Genomic DNA, 20244 nt, shown 5'->3' with positions numbered 1-20244 from the left:
TCTAGAACTAGACCGCCATGCACCAATACAAGTGTCAAGAGATCTGACTCGACCCTCATTATTAGATATTAGGCCCCATTCACGCTTCTGTTGTGGGGATGTACTGTATATACTCGAATATAACCTGACCGGAATATAATCTAAGTACCCTAATTTTACTACAAAAAAGCGGGAAAACCTATTGACTCTATTATAAGGCTAGGGTGGGAAATGCATTGGTCACAGCCTTTTATATTAAATTTGGGCCTTACAAGTTAGAAACTAACTACTCTATCTGTTAAAAATTCCAAGTTTTATTAAAATCTCAGAGCCTTGCACAGTTACATCTTGGTGCAGGATTTTTTTGGCAGATGCCATAGTACTAATTCTCTCTCATAAGTTCAAACAGACTTGAAGATGTAGGAGAAAACAATTTTCACAATAGGCGATCACTAAAATTGCGGTTCTGTTGGGCTTTGGGCACATGGATGAAATGCAGAGGACTGCACTGAGCCGTGTACAACGCGAGGGGGAAGGAGAGCATATTTGATGCAGGTTAAAGCGCGTCGCCCATCATGGCTGATTCAACCAGAGATAAATAGATGCAGGAAAGGGGTTAAATTTCACTGTTCTGAAATTTAATTCTGGCAAAGTTCCCATCTCGGTGAAGTGTGGAATAAATATCCCCTGTGTAAGGAAGGCTTACTTAGCAGTTTTTGGCTCAATTTCTCCTAAAGTGAAGCTTCAATCAAAAATAATTATAGAGCTAAGAGGAACGTTTCTTATAATGAGCATTCAGATTAAGGGAAAGCCAATCTGTCGTTCCTAAAGGGGTACACAGACTTATTTTTTCCTGACAACCTATTCTTACAATAGGTCATCAGTAGGTATGGTGGGGGTCTCACATCTGGTATCCCCACTGATCTGCTGTTAGATGGGACTTCACTGGAGCAATGTGACCACTTCAGACACACGGCCTGCAGCTTATTCCTATATAAGTGAATTGGCTTCAATAACAATAACATACAGAGCCACCATACAATGTATAGCAATATTCTTGGTAGACCATCTGATCTGTGGAGGTACCAGATATTAAGGGGAGGAGGCATCCATCCATTCTTATCCCTCGGCTGAAATTGGCCATCAGTTATATTATGCAGTTAACTGTGCCTCCGGTATACAATCACTTCTTGTAGTTTACACGGCTCATATAAAAGCAGACTTAGTAGTAGCAGCAGCGCCATAGTAGCAGTACAGACTAGTAGTGCTTTATACTAATTGTATACAAGATGTTAAAAGCGTTTGTCATCCAGTTTCTCCCTGTAGTGGGCAGGTGGCTAAGTGCAGCTAAGCTCCCATAGAATCTGATCTGCAGTAACACTGCTTGACCACTACATAAAGAACGGAGCTGTTATTCTGACTCCATTCTGCATTGATTCCCTTGTGGAGGGTTGAACCCATTCCCCACTGATATTGATGACTCCGGCTACGTTTGCCGCACTGGAGAGGAGGAGGGGTGACCCCTGCCCTATCCATAGTGATCCAGGGTGCACAGCGCCGTAATACGAGGAAAGAGAGGAGATGCCCCCTATCTTTTCTTCAGGTATGGAGCAGCACAGTGCCGCAGGTGTGCAGCACCGTTTCGCTTCGTACTGCTCCGTGCACCATTGCCAGCCTATGGGGGATGTATATATGGCCGCAATCTCCAAGTTGGAAAAACATTTTAACAGAATGTAAAAAATAAAAAAAACATTTTTAAAGAATAATATCAAGATACACACATGAATGAAAATGTAGCTTATGCTATTTTGGCTAAGGCATATAGTTGCCATTTTAAGGAAAATATGACTCTTCTCTGCTCATTTTCACATGACTTTGGAGGTTGTTTTTTTTCTTTTTAAATAGGTAAATGGATGACATTTCTTATGTCATCCCCTACCTGAGGGGCTGCTAGTTTAGTGGGATAAAACCTAGTAGAAGGTTCCTTCTAAAGTTTTGTGTACAGGTGGTCCCCTACTTTAAGAACACCTGACTTACAGGCGACCCCTAGTTACAAACGGACCTCTGGATGTTGGTAATTTAATGCATTTTAGCTCCAGGCTACAATAATCATCTCTAACAGTTATCACAGGAGTCTGCAATTACGCGTTATTGTTAATCCTGGTTGTTATGACACCCAACATTTTTAAAATACAATTGTCAGAGAGACAAAAAAAAATTCTGACTGGGGTTACAATTATAAAATATACAATTCCGACTTACATACAAGTTCAACTTAAGAACAAACCTACAGAACCTATCCTGTACATAACCCCGGGGGCTGCCTGTATACCCTAGTAGGATATGGATAGTCACAAAGGAATGTGCACTTGTATACAATATTAGAGACCCCCTGGTCAGGGTGGGTTGTCACATCGACTTTATCAATTATATAAGACGGGAATAAATTACTTTCTAGTAGTTTAGTCTACAATCCTCTATAAAGACACTAATAATCTTCTATACAGAGCAGATCTGCACTGCAGTGTAACCCTCCAGCCACTAATGAATTCACTTACCCCCCTGTAATGAGCCAGAATATTGATGGATTTTTTTTTTGGCCTAAAGAAATGGAATAAGTAATTACTTGCAAACCTGATCAGAAATGAAGCAACTAATTCACAGCACAATCTGAGAGCCTGAGGCGGAAGATATCCAAAAGGCAATGACTATAACTCTTTGGGCATCGATATATATATAATTTTTTTTTTTTTTGGGGGGGGGGGGGGGAGGGAAGGCATTTTGGCAGGAAATGAACTTACTGTAAATTATTAATATCTGATGAATAAAGGACACTTCAAGGATACTGAAATATAATGTGGATCGTCGGATACAAGTTTACTATTCTCATATCATGTCCTCTTCGGTGCATATTGTATAAATTGTATCCTTTCTATTATTTCATAAACAAATACACAGGGGCAAATTTTACTAATATCATGTGAACTATTTATACTAGACTGTCTAGAAATGCAGTTTAGGACTGTGCTGTCTAACCTTGCAAATCCTATTAGTTTACTTGGTTTAATTGAGTAAAGCAGAGTTGAAACCTGCGTTTTAAAGAGGACCTGTCACCCCATTTATCGGCACTAGGAGCTGCTTACTAAAGTAAGCAGCTCCTAGTGCTCGATCAAACGCCCCAGTATTAGAGTTTTCCGGTAACGCTATCTAACACTGCGGCGGGGTACAGTGTAATCATCGGACCGCTCGCAAAGCTGTCCGACGTATTCATGAAGGGGCGGGGTTGGGGCGTGACTAGGGGCGGTGACTGCCGCCTAGCGCGTGGCAGTAAATGCCGTCCTATGGAGCGAGCGGGGCGGTCCGGGGAAGAGGAGCGCTGCCGATTATTACACTGTACCCCGCCGCAGTGTTTGATAGCGTTACCGGAGATTTCCAGTAACGCTAGCACTCTAACACTGCTGCGTTTGCTTTAGCACTAGGAGCTGCTTACTTTAGTAAAATCTCCTAGTGCCGATAAATGGGGTGACAGGTCCTCTTTAACCAGAGTAGAGAGAGGCTACAAATGTATTCGGGTGGTCACTGCCTCTGATAGTCTGAGGCCGTGTTTACACATGGCAGTCGCGTCTGTTTAATGGCTGTAATCATCATCATCATCATCATCATCATTATCTGCTCTTACTGACCAGGGGCTCCAACACTACTGTGACTTAGTGTTAACAGGGAGTCAGGTATACTTTCATCAACGTAAGTGGAACAATTAATGTGAATTATAACAGCAGCTTGGTAGCCTGTCATTAGGAGAATTCCCTTTAATGCAGAGTTAAAGCGGAGGAATGTGTCACAGCAGCTACGTGCACACCCACAGCTGAAAGTGCACTGCAAATGTCCAGAAACATGCAGAGAGGAGTGAAAAGTACGGGGCACATAATGACCAAAACAGTATTAATTCCACACCGCACTTCTAATTTTGCAAAGTCTCTCCAATCGTTAGCGACTCTTTCAATGCCCATAATGCAAACAGCCCTTTAGTGTTGGATGTTTTAGGGGAAAAAAAAATCCCTACCACAATCTTGTGTACAAATTCCACATATTTCTATAACCCCATTAATTATCATTTCTAGAACAATGAAGGTGAAAAAACACTCTTTCTACAAAACTGAAAGTACATTATTCTGCCTGCATGATCCCAGATAAGACACAGCGGCCATTGTTCCTGAAATGTCATGTAAGACCGTGCTGTAGGATGTTCCCCCCGAGCCTCACAAATATTTTTAGGATTGTTTCGAAAGTTTTGCAGATTTAATGGCTTTCTAGTGTGCAAAGCACAACGTGTCTGCAGGATAGGGGGGAACCTAACTCTCTTCTGCCTGAGGTGAGCTATATTATAGACTGATGGCCCCTCCTGTGATAAATGCATGGTCCTGCTTTATACCTGATGCTTCGGGAGGTGCTGCCTGAGGCTCATAATTGGTGCACCCCTGCTGCATGGCTTCTTAACCTGCGTTGAAGTCATGTTATTTGCCTGGCTACTGACCCATCCCTGTCCTCAGTGATCGTGGGCTATTCACTCAGACATGACTGCGGAGACCATTGAGGTAACATGCCCATTAATCGTGATATCAGAACTTCTGCTTCAAAGGGAATGGAAGCACTAGAGCCAGAGGTGTCTCGAGTTGTGGGGACCTCTGGAGATCATGTATGGTAGATAAGAAAACTCATAAAGCCACATAAGACTACCTTCCACCCCATATCACGAGAACACAGGGTGACCTATTTACACCATGATCACTTATAGATTACAACAGAGAACAATCCTGAACTTGTGCTGTAAATTTCATATAATATAAGACCGATATAGAGTAGTTATTCCCGTGAAAACCACAGAAACCTTGACAGAACACTACAGACCAGAGTGCAAGTCAGATTAAAAGTCAACCAGGAAACCCGTGACTTACAAAAATCACAAAGATGGTGCTATCTCTGTGCAGAAACCTACCTGTTATGGTCTTTTTTTTTTTTTTTCTCTTTTTGGTCATGGTACAAACTGGAGCGAGATTTTCTCCCCCATGCAGGACAAGTCTTCTCAGGGCTTACACTTCACAGCAGAGGAGAACCCAGGAACTCCACAGACAAAAGTTCTGTAGTGTAAAAGTCATAGACTTCCACAGTGTTGGTTTATATAAATTAGAGATAAAGATGAATAAATGAAAATAGAATAAAAAGTTAATCTTTTTTTTTTTTTTTTTAAAAATCATTGTTCTGAGGTAGCATCGTGTCATATCACTGTCTCTTAGCAGTTTTTGCTAAACCGAACTTTCGTCCAACTTTTCGACCAGTTGCGTATGTTTCCTCTTCTCCAGGATCTTGCTGAGCTCCTCTGTAAAGGAATTATACAACGGTGAGCTTGCCTCATCATTTTGTCTTAAAAGCATATAACTGTTCCCATTCATTTTTCTTAGCATGTTAGGTAGAGTGCTGATCCCATTGGTGAACTCTGAGGGTAGAGGTGGTGGTGGCGGTGGAGGAGGAGGGTTTAGTTTGCTTGGAGGACTAGTTGGTGCCTCACCAGGAATAATCTGTAGACAACCATCAGAATAATTGTTGGTCTCTTCGGACTTGTCTTTGAAGTTTGAGGACACGGTCTGAAGCTCCACTGCATTGACTCTGGTGGTGCTGTATTTGCCTTTTCTTTTCTGCTGGCAAGATACCGAGACTAAGACAATGGTTAGAACAAGGCATAGTCCACCAAGGATAGTAATTACGGAAATGTATACAAACTCCAACTTGGAGTCTTCTTGCGGTACCGCTGTGGGCAGCTGGACAATAGGAGTAGGTTCAGAGTAGATCTTCTCCTTCGGTAGCTCCAACAAAACACTGAGATTATAGGAAGTCACTATAGCGCGCAGGCCGCCTTCTTCCGCGTAACAGCTATATTCACCGCTATGTTCTAGCAGGGCATCGATGATGAGAAGCCCATCGATACCCTCTTTAAGATGGGCGTCATTACTATCCAATGGGTCTGAGCCATTTACAAACCACTGTGGCTTAGCCAGGTTAGAGCGCAGGTCACACTGCAGAAGAACGTCAAATCCTTTCAAAACGGTCCTCATTTTCTTTATAGGAGGAGCTGGAAAACAAAGGTTATGTATAAATACAGATGAGAGCGCGGTTTAGAAAAGACACAAAATGTCATGACGTATTAATAGGCTTGGGGATGGAGAAGAATCAATAGAAGGTCTAGTGAGCCTATATGTATTTACTGCTCAACGAAGCACAGAGAATACGTTTTGATTCCCCGTCCTGTTCCAAGCCTCCACAGCATAATATCGATTTGTCAGATTTGATTCTGAAAATCCCAGTTGATAAATTGTGGGCGCCGGGTGTGTGCCGTGAATACCAATACTAAACATTTGTATTGGAAGCACAATAAGCGGAGGAGAACACTCCGTTTCGGAGTCTCTATTGTGAACGGCTTCAGGATTTTATGGCGGTGTTGCAAATTGTTTTCGCCTATAGTTGGACAATCCCCTTAAAGGGGTTTCACATTTGTTTATAAACATGGTTGCTCACTTCTAAAAACCACACCTGACTATGGATTGTGCCAGTATTACAATGGAATGGAGTTTAACTGTAATATCGGCACAAACCATGATCTGTTTTTCCATTTCCTGACAACCCCTTTAAGGCTGAGGTTACTTGGGGTTGAATTTGGTGACAATCACCTGTGGGAACTGTTGGAAGTCTAAAACCTTTGAAGGAAGATGAGAAGTCAAATGATCTTGTGATTGATTGAAGTGAGTGATCTGTCACCAGTAAAATTTTCTAGAATGAAAGGGCTTTATCCAGAGCTGGCCATTACGGAGAATGTGACACAATGGCCCAAGTAAACTCCAAAATTAGTGACAGTATGCTTAGTGTATCAGACTTTCAGCAGTGGAAATGTCGTAGCTGAGCTTAAGGGATTTGAGTCCTCTGTAGACCATTTTATTCTTAAAATCAGGGTAGTTCCAATTTCACATTACTTCACCGATTTTAAAGGTGTTGTCCTCCTTCGACGAATAGTTAATAAAGATTGTGTAAGGAAAAGTTATACAATTTTCCAATATACTTTCTGTAGTAATTCCTCGCGGTTTTCAATATCTCTTCTTGCTGTCATTCTATAGAAAGCTTCTATATTTAATTCCAGTGCATAGAAATCTGTTTCTGGTCACATGATGGACACACAAGCCACAAGCCATTAGTATCAGACGGCTCCGATTACTTTCTGTCATGAGAACGGCACTTCGTGCACCTGTGTGACATCGCATGACCATGGATAGATTTCTGTTCACTTCAAGTTAACATAGAATCTTCTTATAGAGCGACAGCAAGCAGAGAGCTAGAAAACTGAGTAATTGATACAGAAAGTATATTGTAGAACGATACGGATATTCTGCTTTTCAGAAAGCTCCATTAATCAATATCTACCCATTTTTATTTGTTCTCAAATGATCTGTGAGATTAACTCATTAAATTTATTTTATAATAATATAAAGGAATTCTTTTTTCTTTTAAGAATAAGATAATTATTCTGCCAACAGGGGGTAACATTGCTAATGAAAACATCACTAAAATATATATTCTAACGATTTTCCTTTAGAATTTTTTCAGAAAACAAATTTATTTATTTATTGAGTATATAGCAAAAGTTTACAAGGTTCTGAAAATTGTGCAAAATGTTTTGAGTTGCTGTGAATTTATATACCAATTTAATTTAGTAAGTAACACTCATGACACTAATCATACAACATGTTTGGCACTAGTGCTCAGCGATCTCTAGCACTCACTTAGAAGTTAAAGGGACCCGTCACCAGGGACATCATTTTCACTAAAGACAGGTTACAGAGGTCCATTACACCTGCATTGCACATGTCTTTCTGCCTTCTCTTAGCATTACAATATAATTGTGTGTTATAACTTACCTTGCACCCTGACAAAATCGTCTGTGTAGTTCCAGAGGTTGGGCTTTGGTTTTGATGCATTTCAGAAAACATGTGACTTGTCTGTGTTGCAGACTCCTCAGCTCCCCACCTTTGTGCTCCTGTACAGCTCCTCCCTCCTGCTCCTTCACAGAGGTCACAGCCTGGAGAGCTGACAAGTCACATGTTTTCTGAAATGCATCCAAACCAATGTGACTGGTGGGGACCAAGAGCTGAGCAGACTGCAGCAGTCAAGTCACTTGTTGTTCTTTGAAATGCATCCAAACCAAAGACCAACCCCTGGGACTACACAGGATTCTGTCAGGGTGTAAGGTAAGTTATAACACAAAATTATATTGTAATGCAGAGAAACCAGAAAGGCACCTTTGCACTGCAGCTGTAATGGGCTTTTGAAACCTGTATTTAATGAAAATTAGGTCCCTGGTGACAGTTTCCTTTTTCAACAGAAGTTCCGGAGACGGCTGCTTATTAGAGGATAGAGGATAAATTGGGTACAACCCCTTTAAAGTTCAAGGTTAAAGATCCCCTGTGAGAGCTCTTTGTAGAAGTTTCTGAAGCTTTTTCATACACTGTGTCAAGGAGATATTAATTGTGAATGTATAAGATTGTAATTACCCTGTAGTTAAACCAAACTTTGTTTAAATATTTGGCATCTATTGAAGCGTCCAGGCAGCTTTTATGACATCCTGGAGCTTTAACAGCCTGATAACCTCTGACCTGAAGACTGGTCTGTTCAGACCCCAAAGGACATTTGGTCTCCCTACCCCCCCTCTTCTGCATCAGGATTTGGAAACAAAGAACTGTTTAAATATTCCTGGACTCTCCCCCCTCATTACCACTTTGCCCAATCCTGAATGACCCTCTGGACTAATTAATGAATGGGAGGTTCTGAAATCTGAACCAAACTGAGAAGTTATAAAACAATATGAAATCCAGGAATTGACGTTCACATTTTGGGGGCTGCTTGACAAGCTGAGTGTGTCCCTTATTTCTCCCACCTCCAGGGATCAGGATTTACTTTAAGTTTGTAAGTTTCTGTTATTTTTCTCCCTTTTTATTTTATAACTGTTTTGCCGTGTTGTGTCCTTTGTAATTCTTTTGTTTTTAATATCTTCTTTATGCACTGATCAACTTTTTGTAATTAAAGCTTTTCACTTTAATTTTGGTCCCTGTATGCTCTGCGAACTCATAGCCTTGTGAAGGGTGGTTAACTGCGTGACTGCTGGAGTGCTGAGTGTGCATGTGTAGTGGTGTGACAAAGTGACTGCTTGAGAGCAAGAGTTGTTGTAGAGTGGAATACTTATTGGTCCCAGTATAAATGCAATAAGTGGTGGCAGCAGGTCTGGTTCTGGTGCTGGAGCTGTATGAGGTGTGATTTATGCTCAATTTGTGTCCTGTGTGAAAGGTGAGCGCAAGTTTGAGTAGGCTAAATTAACCCGTACAGTTGCACCCCACGTCACGTGACGAGGCGGCGGCGTCCTCGCCGTGACAAATTGGTGGCAGCGGTGGGATAAATTCATTTTTGTCAGAGCATTAAGTGTTGGGATTAAGTAACTAACCCCTGCACTTAAGGACTAGTGGAATCCTTGCAAGGAGTACCCTAGTTTTACACGGACCAAATCAGTGCTGTTCTAAGACACACGTGCAAACAGTTTCCCTTCCCCGTTTTTCTTTTCTATCTTTTATTTGGCAACGGTTGCACTCAGTGATGGCAACCATCTACAAGAGACAGAGCAAGGAGGCTCTAGTCCACCTCTGTGAGCAGAGAGGTATCGACCCGGCTGACAAGTCCAAAGAGCTGCTGGTTTGTGCTTTGATGGAGCAAGATGCAGAGCAAGGATCTGGCACGGCTCAAGGGAGCCAAGATATGGACATTAATCCTGGAAGAGTTTCCCCTGAGGCTACCCACAGCAGGAGCCCTCAGGAAGGCATGGATGTGTCTCTACAAATGGCCCTACAGCAGCTAGGTGAATGTGACCCTAGCCTGCGCCTGCAGCTTATCCTTCAATTTAATCAGGCGGCCGCAGCGCGAGAGGAGAGAGCAGCGCGAGAGAAGGAGAGAGCAGCAGCAGAGAGAGAGGAGAGAGCAGCCGCAGAGAGAGAGGAGAGAGCAGCCGCAGAGAGAGAGGAGAGAGCAGCCGCAGAGAGAGAGGAGAGAGCAGCCGCAGAGAGAGAGGAGAGAGCAGCCGCAGAGCGCCAGGCTGATAGAGAATTCAGGCTGGAAATGGCGCGTATTGAAAGGGGTATCAATTCTGTGCAACCCCAATCCCAAGATGTAGACCCCAAAAGACCTCGTCAAGAACGTTTTCCAGTACTGGACAAGGATGGGGACTTGGACATTTTTCTGCGGTCGTTTGAGAAGACCTGCAGACAATACCATCTGCCCCGTGAGCAGTGGGCACAGTATTTAAGCCCAGGGCTAAGAGGCAAAGCCCTGGAAGTATTTGCTGACCTTCCTCTTGAGCTTGATGAGGACTATGATGCTATAAAAGCTGCTTTGATTAAAAAGTACAACCTAACTCCAGAGGTGTACCGCAAGAAGTTCCGGAGTGTAAAGCGAGAAACAACTGAGAGCTACGCTGATACAGTAGGCAACTTACGGACTACCTTTCTACAGTGGACCCGAGGACTTTCTGTCAACAGCCGTGAGGACCTGGAGGATCTCATGATAAAAGATCAATTTCTGCACATTTGTCCTGTGGATGTACGACAGTTTGTTTGTGACAGGGAGCCTAAAACTGCGGATGAAGCTGCGCAGATTGCAGATTCCTATACCGCCAACCGGATGCCTGAAGCAAAGAGGGAAACTTCCCCCCAAAGGTCCACCAGCTGGAAGGAGAAACAAGCCAGGACAACATCACAACCTTCTGTCTCCAAAGTGGGTGAGAACCTTACACTGAGGGAGTCTATAAATCAGGGGGATATGCGCAAATGTTTTAATTGTAACAAAGTGGGTCATCTGAGGTCTGCGTGCCCAGAGAGAGGGGCAACTGTCTACTCTACAGTACCAGTAGTCATGCTGCTTTCTGGTGATATGGACAAGTTACAGCACCATATGCAGACTGTGATAGTGGGTGATAGAGTCATCCAGGGATTAAGAGACTCAGGGGCAAGTTATTCTTTAGTTCGCCCTGAGGTTATAAACCCTGAGGACATCATTCCAGAAAAGACTTTGCCTGTGAAGGGGATAACTGGGTGCCATCCAGGAGTGCCCGTCGCCAAGGTTTTTATGGACTGGGGTTCTGGTAGAGGTATCAGACAAGTGGGAGTGTCACAAGAATTGCCTGTGGATGTATTGTTGGGAAATGATTTGGGAAAAATGACAACTGTGTATGTGCCTGATGTACAACAATCATATGAGAAAATGGGCAGAAGCCCAAGGGGACTGATCTGGGAGGGAGGACAGGATAGCAAGAGCAAGGCTATGCCTGCTCCAGAACCAGAGGTGTCCCAGTATGAGGAAGCTACGGGGGAGGGGGTGGTGAATGGGCCCCCAGAGATAACCCTGCAGTCAGCAGATATGGTGAAGGGTGTGAGAGGCTGCCAAGATGGAGTCTCTGAATCTGCACCTCGAAGCTCTAAGGTCCTGAGTGTGGATCTGGTGGAGGCCATTACTCAAGGAGAGGTCCTAGAGCAGACAAGAGGTGTCAAGATGAGTAAGGCTCAGAGCATGAGCCACAAAGATGCCTCTACTCAGACTGGGGAGATGCAGTGTGTCTATGAGCCAAAGACAGCGTGTACACTAGAAACAGTGCTGAGAGAGGAGACTGGGGTCCACAGTGAGGTCCGGTTCCCAGTGATGAGTGTTGCCAGTGCAGTTTTGGGGAGCGATCAGGAAGTGGCGCAGGGGCATAGGGACTCTCAGGAGAGCGTTCAGTCAGTGGTCCAACCTAAGCCCTGTAGTATAAATGATAAAGAGAGGGACTCTAATAGCTGTACAGCGGGAAAACCAAAACACAATGTAACTGGGTACAGTAGTCCTACACTTAACTCCATTGGCATTTCATCCAGCAGGGAGAGGGTTAAACGTTTCACACTTGGGAGAGGGGACACAGAACTTAGTGTTTCTGCAGCACAAAGCCATAAAGTCAGCAGGGGGTCCCAGCACAGCAGTGTACAAGTGACCAGGGGAGATAGTACTTGGCCTTATACACGGGGCAAAGGACCAGATGGTTGATGTGCCCAGGTAATCACATCTTATGGCAATGATTTTTATGGTACTGAACTTCTGCTATGTATTATTGGTAATTGGCTTAAGAAAATTTAAAATGGCGTGGGTCATTTCAAATTTGCCCAATCTTGAAAGGGGGAGGTGTCAAGGAGATATTAATTGTGAATGTATAAGATTGGTTTAACTACAGGGTAATTACAAACTTTGTTTAAATATTTGGCATCTATTGAAGCGTCCAGGCAGCTTTTATGACATCCTGGAGCTTTAACAGCCTGATAACCTCTGACCTGAAGACTGGTCTGTTCAGACCCCAAAGGACATTTGGTCTCCCTACCCCCCCTCTTCTGCATCAGGATTTGGAAACAAAGAACTGTTTAAATATTCCTGGACTCTCCCCCCTCATTACCACTTTGCCCAATCCTGAATGACCCTCTGGACTAATTAATGAATGGGAGGTTCTGAAATCTGAACCAAACTGAGAAGTTATAAAACAATATGAAATCCAGGAATTGACGTTCACATTTTGGGGGCTGCTTGACAAGCTGAGTGTGTCCCTTATTTCTCCCACCTCCAGGGATCAGGATTTACTTTAAGTTTGTAAGTTTCTGTTATTTTTCTCCCTTTTTATTTTATAACTGTTTTGCCGTGTTGTGTCCTTTGTAATTCTTTTGTTTTTAATATCTTCTTTATGCACTGATCAACTTTTTGTAATTAAAGCTTTTCACTTTAATTTTGGTCCCTGTATGCTCTGCGAACTCATAGCCTTGTGAAGGGTGGTTAACTGCGTGACTGCTGGAGTGCTGAGTGTGCATGTGTAGTGGTGTGACAAAGTGACTGCTTGAGAGCAAGAGTTGTTGTAGAGTGGGATACTTATTGGTCCCAGTATAAATGCAATAAGTGGTGGCAGCAGGTCTGGTTCTGGTGCTGGAGCTGTATAAGGTGTGATTTATGCTCAATTTGTGTCCTGTGTGAAAGGTGAGCGCAAGTTTGAGTAGGCTAAATTAACCCGTACAGTTGCACCCCACGTCACGTGACGAGGCGGCGGCGTCCTCGCCGTGACACACTGGAATATATAAAAGCGATCAGTGATGCTACAAATAACATCCCAGATTTATGGACACTATACCTGAATGTAAAGTGCATGCTTTGACCCCTGTCTCAGGGCCGGGCTCTTTAAAGCTCATTTTCTTACTAACATGCAATAAGTTGTAAAAATAAAGCAAGCGTTTACCCTGGTCCGTGTGGTTTACACATCCTCTGTTACCATTCTGCATATCCTGCGTCATCTGTACCCTGCAAGAAGCCAAGAACAACAATTCATACAGTGAAGTGTGATGACAATCGCCGGCCTCAAGTCAACTGGCCAGTAACACGACCAGGAAAGAAGCCAGAGAGGACAGAATAGTGGATGACATCGGGAGAAAGGAGGACATTTGGTAATTAACATTTCTCCACATTTACTTGTCTCATCTAACCAGTTGTTGACCTTTTATTGTGTTCATCCAGAGAAAAACACAAACTTTATGCCCCGTTCACACAGCATGTATATTGTTCTGCCTCAATGTGTGTGCTCCAACCCTTAAAGTTATCAATGTCTACAGTAAAGCCGCAGCCCAATCTCTGACACATATTTGTCTCCCTGTTTTCATGAGATATGGATTTCGTGAGGAGGAATTACAAGGTGGCAGTGATCCACGTCCTTTCCTAATTTATTACGACTCTAGTATCCAGCAGTACATGACACATTTAGAACATTATAGCTAAAGCTACAGAAGACAAGCCCAAAACTTTTTTTTGTAACCGAATGGGCGCCAAATGCATCCTGTGTTAGTTTAGGATGAAAAGCGGCCATGTTGGGAGCTACTAGGACAAGCTTTATTTAGTGTCAGGTTTTGGACAGCCCTTGGACTGTATCATATTGACAAAAGTACTAGTCCCTAGATCATTTTAGGGTTAAAGGGAAACGGGCATCATTGTTGACCATAATACACTTTAGACAAAGGTAGGCATAGGATTGGTTACACAGCTCTCCAGGGCCTGTGTGTTTAGCAAGTAGCACCAGTACTGTGAAAAGTGAATTTTAATTCAGGTTTGCAGCCCCTGCAAGTGTTCTGGGTGGATCTTTCCGCCTCTCCCCTTTGCTATGAGTGACTGTTGTAAGTATCCAACCAAAAGTCCTGATGCACCTCCTACATGAAGTACAGAGGAGGGGCTGTGGAGAAGAAAGCTCTTCAAGCTGAATGACCCTCCCAGAGCCCTTGCAAGAGCTGCAGAGTTGGATTAGATCATCAGTTTAACAATCCTGTCACTACTAATAACATACAGTTAGAGAAATCTTGTCTAAATATTTATGGGCAAAAGGATAAAAGAAGTTGATCGGCACTGACAAGACCTGTTAAAATCGTTGTGCAGCTTGATTTATCCGAAAGTGGGTACAATACAGGCAATAGGCAGATGCAAGGATAAGGATTCCATACATCTTGTGTGTGATACATGCATGAGGCCGGCTATATGTGACCACCGAGTCTCTGCACGAGCAGACAGGATCACGATAGTCACAATTAACCCTTTAGGCACCATGGTCAAACATGACTGCAGCACGTAAGGGGTTACCCAATGCTCTTCCCAGCAATCGCCTCCTAAAATTTTTCACCAAATTTCCATATTTTTTTCTTCACAAATAAGTGCAATATATTTCAACTAAAATATAGCTTTAGTGTGAAGTATGAAATGTTATGAAAAAACTGTCTGGAAATAAACTCTGTAACTGTAAGATAAATCGTTCCAAAGTTATAACTGCATATCATGACACAGGCAGATTTGAAAAACCGGGCTGTGTCCTAAGGGTGAAAATGAGCTTAGTAATTAAGGGGTTAAGAATAACATGATGAAGGAATTGCTTACACCAGCCCATGAAACGATCAAGGGTCCAATTCCTTTTTACCCACCACATGTTAAGGAGCTGAAATGCCTAAACCCTTCATCCAATTTTAACATGGATACCCTCATGTGAGAGCTTAAAGTCTTGAACTTTATCTCCATTATATAACTGGAAAATTTTTCCATACACCAGCAAGAAAAAAAAACAGTTGTGTCAGTTTCCAAACCATGGACTTGGCTGTATAAAAAAAGGTATAGTTACACAGATCTCCATGACTCTACTGAACTGCAGCTTTGTATGGGCACAACTGCTCAGAGAATGCCTTGCTGTAGTATTCATCTAATCACATATTATCCATCTAATCCCACCTGCAGTCACCTTTTATGTGATCTGCTTTACTTCAGCACGAGACGAAGAATTTGGTAATGGTTAAACCGAGATACTAGCGGTTAGAAAATAATTTACCGGTCTTGAGATGTGAGAGTTTCCCGACACGCGCCTCCATCCCATCCACAGTATGGATTCCTGGCCAGGATGCAGTCATAGCATGAAGTGTACTGGTTACATCCCCCCAGTGGGATCTGCAGGACTCCACTCTGGGCGCCAATGTACAAACTATTCTGAAAAACAAATTACAAGATAAAATTGATGTGTTGTAGGGATCAACTTTGTATAATATACTAGAAGATCATCCCCCCCATCTTGTAGGAGGTGAGTGGATGGAGTGATTATACAGATGATGTCCTATGAAAGGCTGCTCTGGCTGCCAGAGAAGCTTGGAGGAGTTCATTAAAGGGGTATTTTCATCTGGGCATTGACATTTAATTAAATCAATCTGCCATATAAATACATTTCTTCAACTGCATAAAAAAATGTAGCAGTGTGAAGATAATTTTCCATAAATGTAGTCCTGTTGTTCCTTAGAAATGCAATAGCTGTCCCTGGGTACGACCACACCCGCACTATGTCAATGGTGGTCAAGCAAGCTCTACTGAGCCCTGCCTTACCACCTGGATCCAGTGATCATTACCAAAGGACGGCTGAGGGCAGTAACTTCCGCCAATTTCTTTCTTTGTGAAATCACTCCAGCAGAGGTGGTCGTATCTGTGGACAACAATCTCTTTTTTAAGGGACAACATGACTACATTTATGGGAAATTATCTTCACAAGGATACATTTCTTTTAAATAACTTTCTTGAACTTGAAGAAATGTGTGTGTATATATTTAATTTAATGTAAATGCCCAGATGAAAATACCCCTTTAAGTTCCTGCTACAATTTAATTATACTGAAGTAGAGGTAGAGCACAAAGTTCTTCCAAATACTGCTTGTTAAATTAAATGATATAAACAAGCCCAAAGAGATTCTAAGAAATTATTGCATGATCCAAACCCAAACCAATAACACGAGCAGCCAGAATCTATAGACCAGTTATGTCAGCACATCCCATTATTACAGGAACACTCCAAAACTGAAACCTTGAGTTATACCTAAAGCAGCTCCAAAAGGTAAGATACAAAGTTCTGGTTTTTAAGTCCCTGTGTCACCGATTGGACCCAAGGTAGATATAAAGAATAATCTTTGAAAAATGCTGTTTTTAGGCATATTCAGTTCTGATATTAAAAGTGTAGAATTAGAGAGGACTATGCACTTTGAAATTTGTGAGGTTTTTCCTCACATCAGAATTAGCAATACTTTTTTTTAAATAATTATCATTTTGATGCCTTTTCCATTTCCAAAATTATGAGGATAAAATCTTTTTTTATTCCTTGGACACTCAAAAATATTTGTACTTGTGCGGCCAAGCGATAAGTAATGACGTCTCTCTACTGCCAAAGCTCTGCACTTGCAAATGAGCAGTAGATGCACCATCAATACGCACAACCGCGGAGCCAAGTCCTTGATATAAACACATTCCTCATTTCAAGACGTCTTCAGAAGAATTATGCAATTGTTGTATCCTAAAATGCACCTCAATTCTGATAGAATATGGCCTCCTATGGATGAAATAAATACTGCAGAGATAACACGGAGTATTTTACTACAAGTTCTCTAAAGAAAAGTAAATCACACAGTCAGAGCAGGCGCTGTATACCAAGACTTGTAAAATTCACATAGTATCTTTTCGTGTTGCTTTTACGTTGAATTACTGCGCCTTTTATACAAGACCTTGAGCGAAAAGGTAGAAGGACACGAGGTTATTGCTCTCTTTTACAGCCGATGTGCTTCGTAAACAGAACAGTCCGCATTGTTTGCACATTTCTTAAAGGGATTGTTTAAAGCTGAACGTTTGCCTATAACATTGGCTTCTATTACAGTTTACTAATTTTGTAGAATAAAACCTCATGTGAAAAGCCATTTAGCAAGTGACATAACAAGGAGTCATGTTGTAGTTTACAAGAGTTTTTTAACCATTTTATTGCATTTTATATAAAACAAGATCAGTAAAAAAAAATCATAATATTTGGTGGTTTAAAAAAAAATATTTTTTATATATATTTTTGATTGATTTGCATCAGTATTGCAGGGCGATACTGGCATAGGCTGCGGCATTTAACGGGTTTACACATGTGATTGGAGCTCACTCCAACTACAGGTGTTACACGGGATGTCAGCTATAAGATACTGCTGACAGTTCAGCTCCATGACGTACTATTTCTAAGTCACAGCGTCATGCAGTAACAGTATGTCAAGGAGCACTAAGAAGTAAAAGAAAATCTACCTCCAAATCCAGCATGATAAACCAGGGACACTTACTCATGGATCCAGATGGTGTGACTGTGGTAATATTTGTTTTCAATGGCATCTTCCTTCTAAAATCAACAGTTAAAATTATGCGAATGATCCACCGGAGGGGGGGGGGGGAGGGGGGTTGGCATTACCAGAGCCCCTCGGTACTCAGTTTCCTTAGACAGTGTAACAGCTTAGGGCTCATTCTTACGAACGTAATGGGGTCTGATATGCAGCAACACCTTTTGAGGCCACATATCGGTCCCCATTGACGTATCTGGCACCCGGTCACTGTGTGTTGAGCACACATTGTCTCACTGCACAGTGATCATGCACGGCGAAATACACTATACATGTCCTATATTTTGCCGCGTTATGGCACCAGCCAATCAAACTAAATTTAACCAACAGGGCAAACCTAAAAATGCGTGCCCCTCCACTCTATCAAGTAATAAAACTGAAACTTCAACTCAGCTACTACCTCATAATACACACTTCACCTGCTGCAGAACCTCATAATACACACCTCAACACTGCAGAACCTCATAATACACACCTCAGTTGCCTGTAATTAACCTGCAATGTGCTGCATCACACAGGCAGCTCTGTAGCCTCTGCCTGTGCTGTGCCTTGTCCGAGTGGGGTAGGAACAGGACGCAGCTCATCATCACAGGAAGTAAAGATTGAAGATGTGCAAAGCATGTGTGGGCCCCTCGGCAGCTCTCTGGGCCACGGCACTTGCCCAGGTATGCCGGGTGCTGGAGCCGGCCCTGTCTCCAGCGCATGGCTGTATGTTCATACATTGTACATACATTGTGTTTGAACATGACAATCCATAAAAAACGGTATTCCATCACTGTCAGTGTGTACAGGATAGATGGGCAGACGCATTTCTAGTGTTGCAAAACACTCTTACTAAAGGCTAATGTCCAGAGCGTATGAGGGTCCATTTAAACATGGATACCAATACATCTTATACCTGACTATTTTTGCACTTGTAATTTCACACAGTGGGGGGAGGAGGGATTCTTCTGCACAGTGTAATCGCCAAATGAATCTGCAGCAAGGAGGGGCTCTGGTAGCGCCACACAGGTGCCATTCTGTAGCATTAGCATAATCAAAGGAGGCCATGGATAATAAATAAGAAGATTACCACAGTCATAGTTCCTGGAACGATGAGTAAGTGCCCCTGGTTTATCAGACTGGAATGGGCAGCAATATAAATCATCATGGTGCTGTAAATTCAGGTCAGATGAGCATCTGGCCAACGCATGAACCAGGTTTACCTTCCACAATATGCTCTTAGAATAGAATAAGGGTGCGTAACTTTGTTCATGGGTTTGGTTTAATATTGTAGCCTAGCCCTAGCACAGCCCATGGACAAGACTGCTGAAGTAAGCAAATCCATAAATGTCCTACTAATTATAGTAAAAAAATAGCATCAAGAATACAACTCCCAACACTTTCTAATATATTCTATGCTAGGGTCATTAAAGGGGTGTTCCCATTTCAGCATATAAATATGTTATTGTTTGAGTAAAAATAATACAAAAATAATTTATACAATTTCCTATTGTACCTTGTGTATCAATTCCTCAGTTTTCTAGATCTCTGCTTGCTGTCCCTCTACAGAAAGCTCCTATGTTTACTTCCAGTGGAGAGAAATCTGACCATGGTCACACAGGTGCGCGGCTCGTTATATCACACAGCTCTGATAACTCTCTGATACTGACGAGCCGCGCACCTGTGTGACCATGGTCAGATTTCTGTCTATTGGAAGTAAACATGGAAGATTTCTATAGCAGGAAAGCAATTACAGATCTAGAAAACTGAGGAATTGATGCAGAAAGTATATTGGTAAATTGTATAATTTTACATAATACAAAACAATAATATTGATTCGCCGAAATAGGACTACCCCTTTAATGGTCGGGGCAGCATAGCACCCAGATCTTACCTCCGCTGTAATAGTGTGCCCTGAGCTTTAATCAGTCGGGGCTGATACTGAGGCCTTCACTGATCGCAGAAACAAGATGGGCAGAACCTTTCAGCTGAGGGTCATATGATAATTTATTTCCCCCTATATTGTGATGCTTCCTTCTACCAGTAGGACCAAAGACACCAATCTTTGCTCATGGGGGCGCTGTACCCAGCTGACATCTTCTGAAGCTTGTTGGAGTGAGTGGTGTAGGTCTACACATCCATTAACATCTCTAGACTCCATTGAGCTGGTACAGCCCATTATTATCAGCCACTTTTCTCATAGAGTAGTAATACTTTGCACAGAAATAAAACATGTGCAGAAAACTATAATATCTTACTTGTTTCTTGGATACAACCAGATTTTCCACAGCCTCCGGCGTCTTGAAGACCTGGATTTCTTCTATTATGTGAACCTTGTTGTTGATAACCACAGCCTTATGAATCCAGCCATTGTCTGCAGTAGATAAACCCAGAGGAAGATAAAAAGTCTGACTGAGAAGGCATTTGTTACTCTCATCGGT

General features: G+C 42.4%; 2 protein-coding genes and 1 long non-coding RNA gene across 5 annotated transcripts in view; 2 read left to right on the top strand and 1 right to left on the bottom strand.

The window, feature by feature from the left end:
* The window catches only part of SEMA4G (semaphorin 4G), a 126915-nt gene that overhangs the window by 5324 nt on the left and 101347 nt on the right, over window positions 1–20244 (bottom strand). For 2 of the 3 annotated variants that reach the window (XM_072131147.1, XM_072131146.1), the window contains exons 12-15: window positions 20062–20177; window positions 15476–15630; window positions 13361–13422; window positions 4976–6106 (exon numbers count right to left, since the gene is read on the bottom strand). In XM_072131147.1, the coding sequence (XP_071987248.1) occupies window positions 5283–6106; window positions 13361–13422; window positions 15476–15630; window positions 20062–20177 (1157 nt within the window). In that variant the 3' untranslated portion in view covers window positions 4976–5282. The remainder of the gene's footprint in view (window positions 1–4975; window positions 6107–13360; window positions 13423–15475; window positions 15631–20061; window positions 20178–20244) is intronic. The other variant, XM_072131148.1, reaches the window with a different exon arrangement.
* Window positions 1–20244, top strand: part of LOC140106622 (uncharacterized) — a 126872-nt gene that overhangs the window by 92727 nt on the left and 13901 nt on the right. Inside the window, exon 3 of the long non-coding RNA XR_011850822.1 lies at window positions 13430–13565. This is a non-coding gene — a long non-coding RNA (uncharacterized lncRNA). The remainder of the gene's footprint in view (window positions 1–13429; window positions 13566–20244) is intronic.
* Window positions 9363–12801, top strand: LOC140106620 (uncharacterized). Its single transcript, XM_072131149.1, has one exon. The coding sequence runs from the start codon at window positions 9667–9669 to the stop codon at window positions 12133–12135; it is 2469 nt and encodes an 822-aa protein (XP_071987250.1). The 5' UTR covers window positions 9363–9666; the 3' UTR covers window positions 12136–12801.

This window comes from Engystomops pustulosus, chromosome 11, assembly GCF_040894005.1.
Source record: "Engystomops pustulosus chromosome 11, aEngPut4.maternal, whole genome shotgun sequence".
Lineage (NCBI taxonomy): Eukaryota > Metazoa > Chordata > Amphibia > Anura > Leptodactylidae > Engystomops > Engystomops pustulosus.
This window is presented reverse-complemented; position numbering and strand designations above follow the sequence as displayed.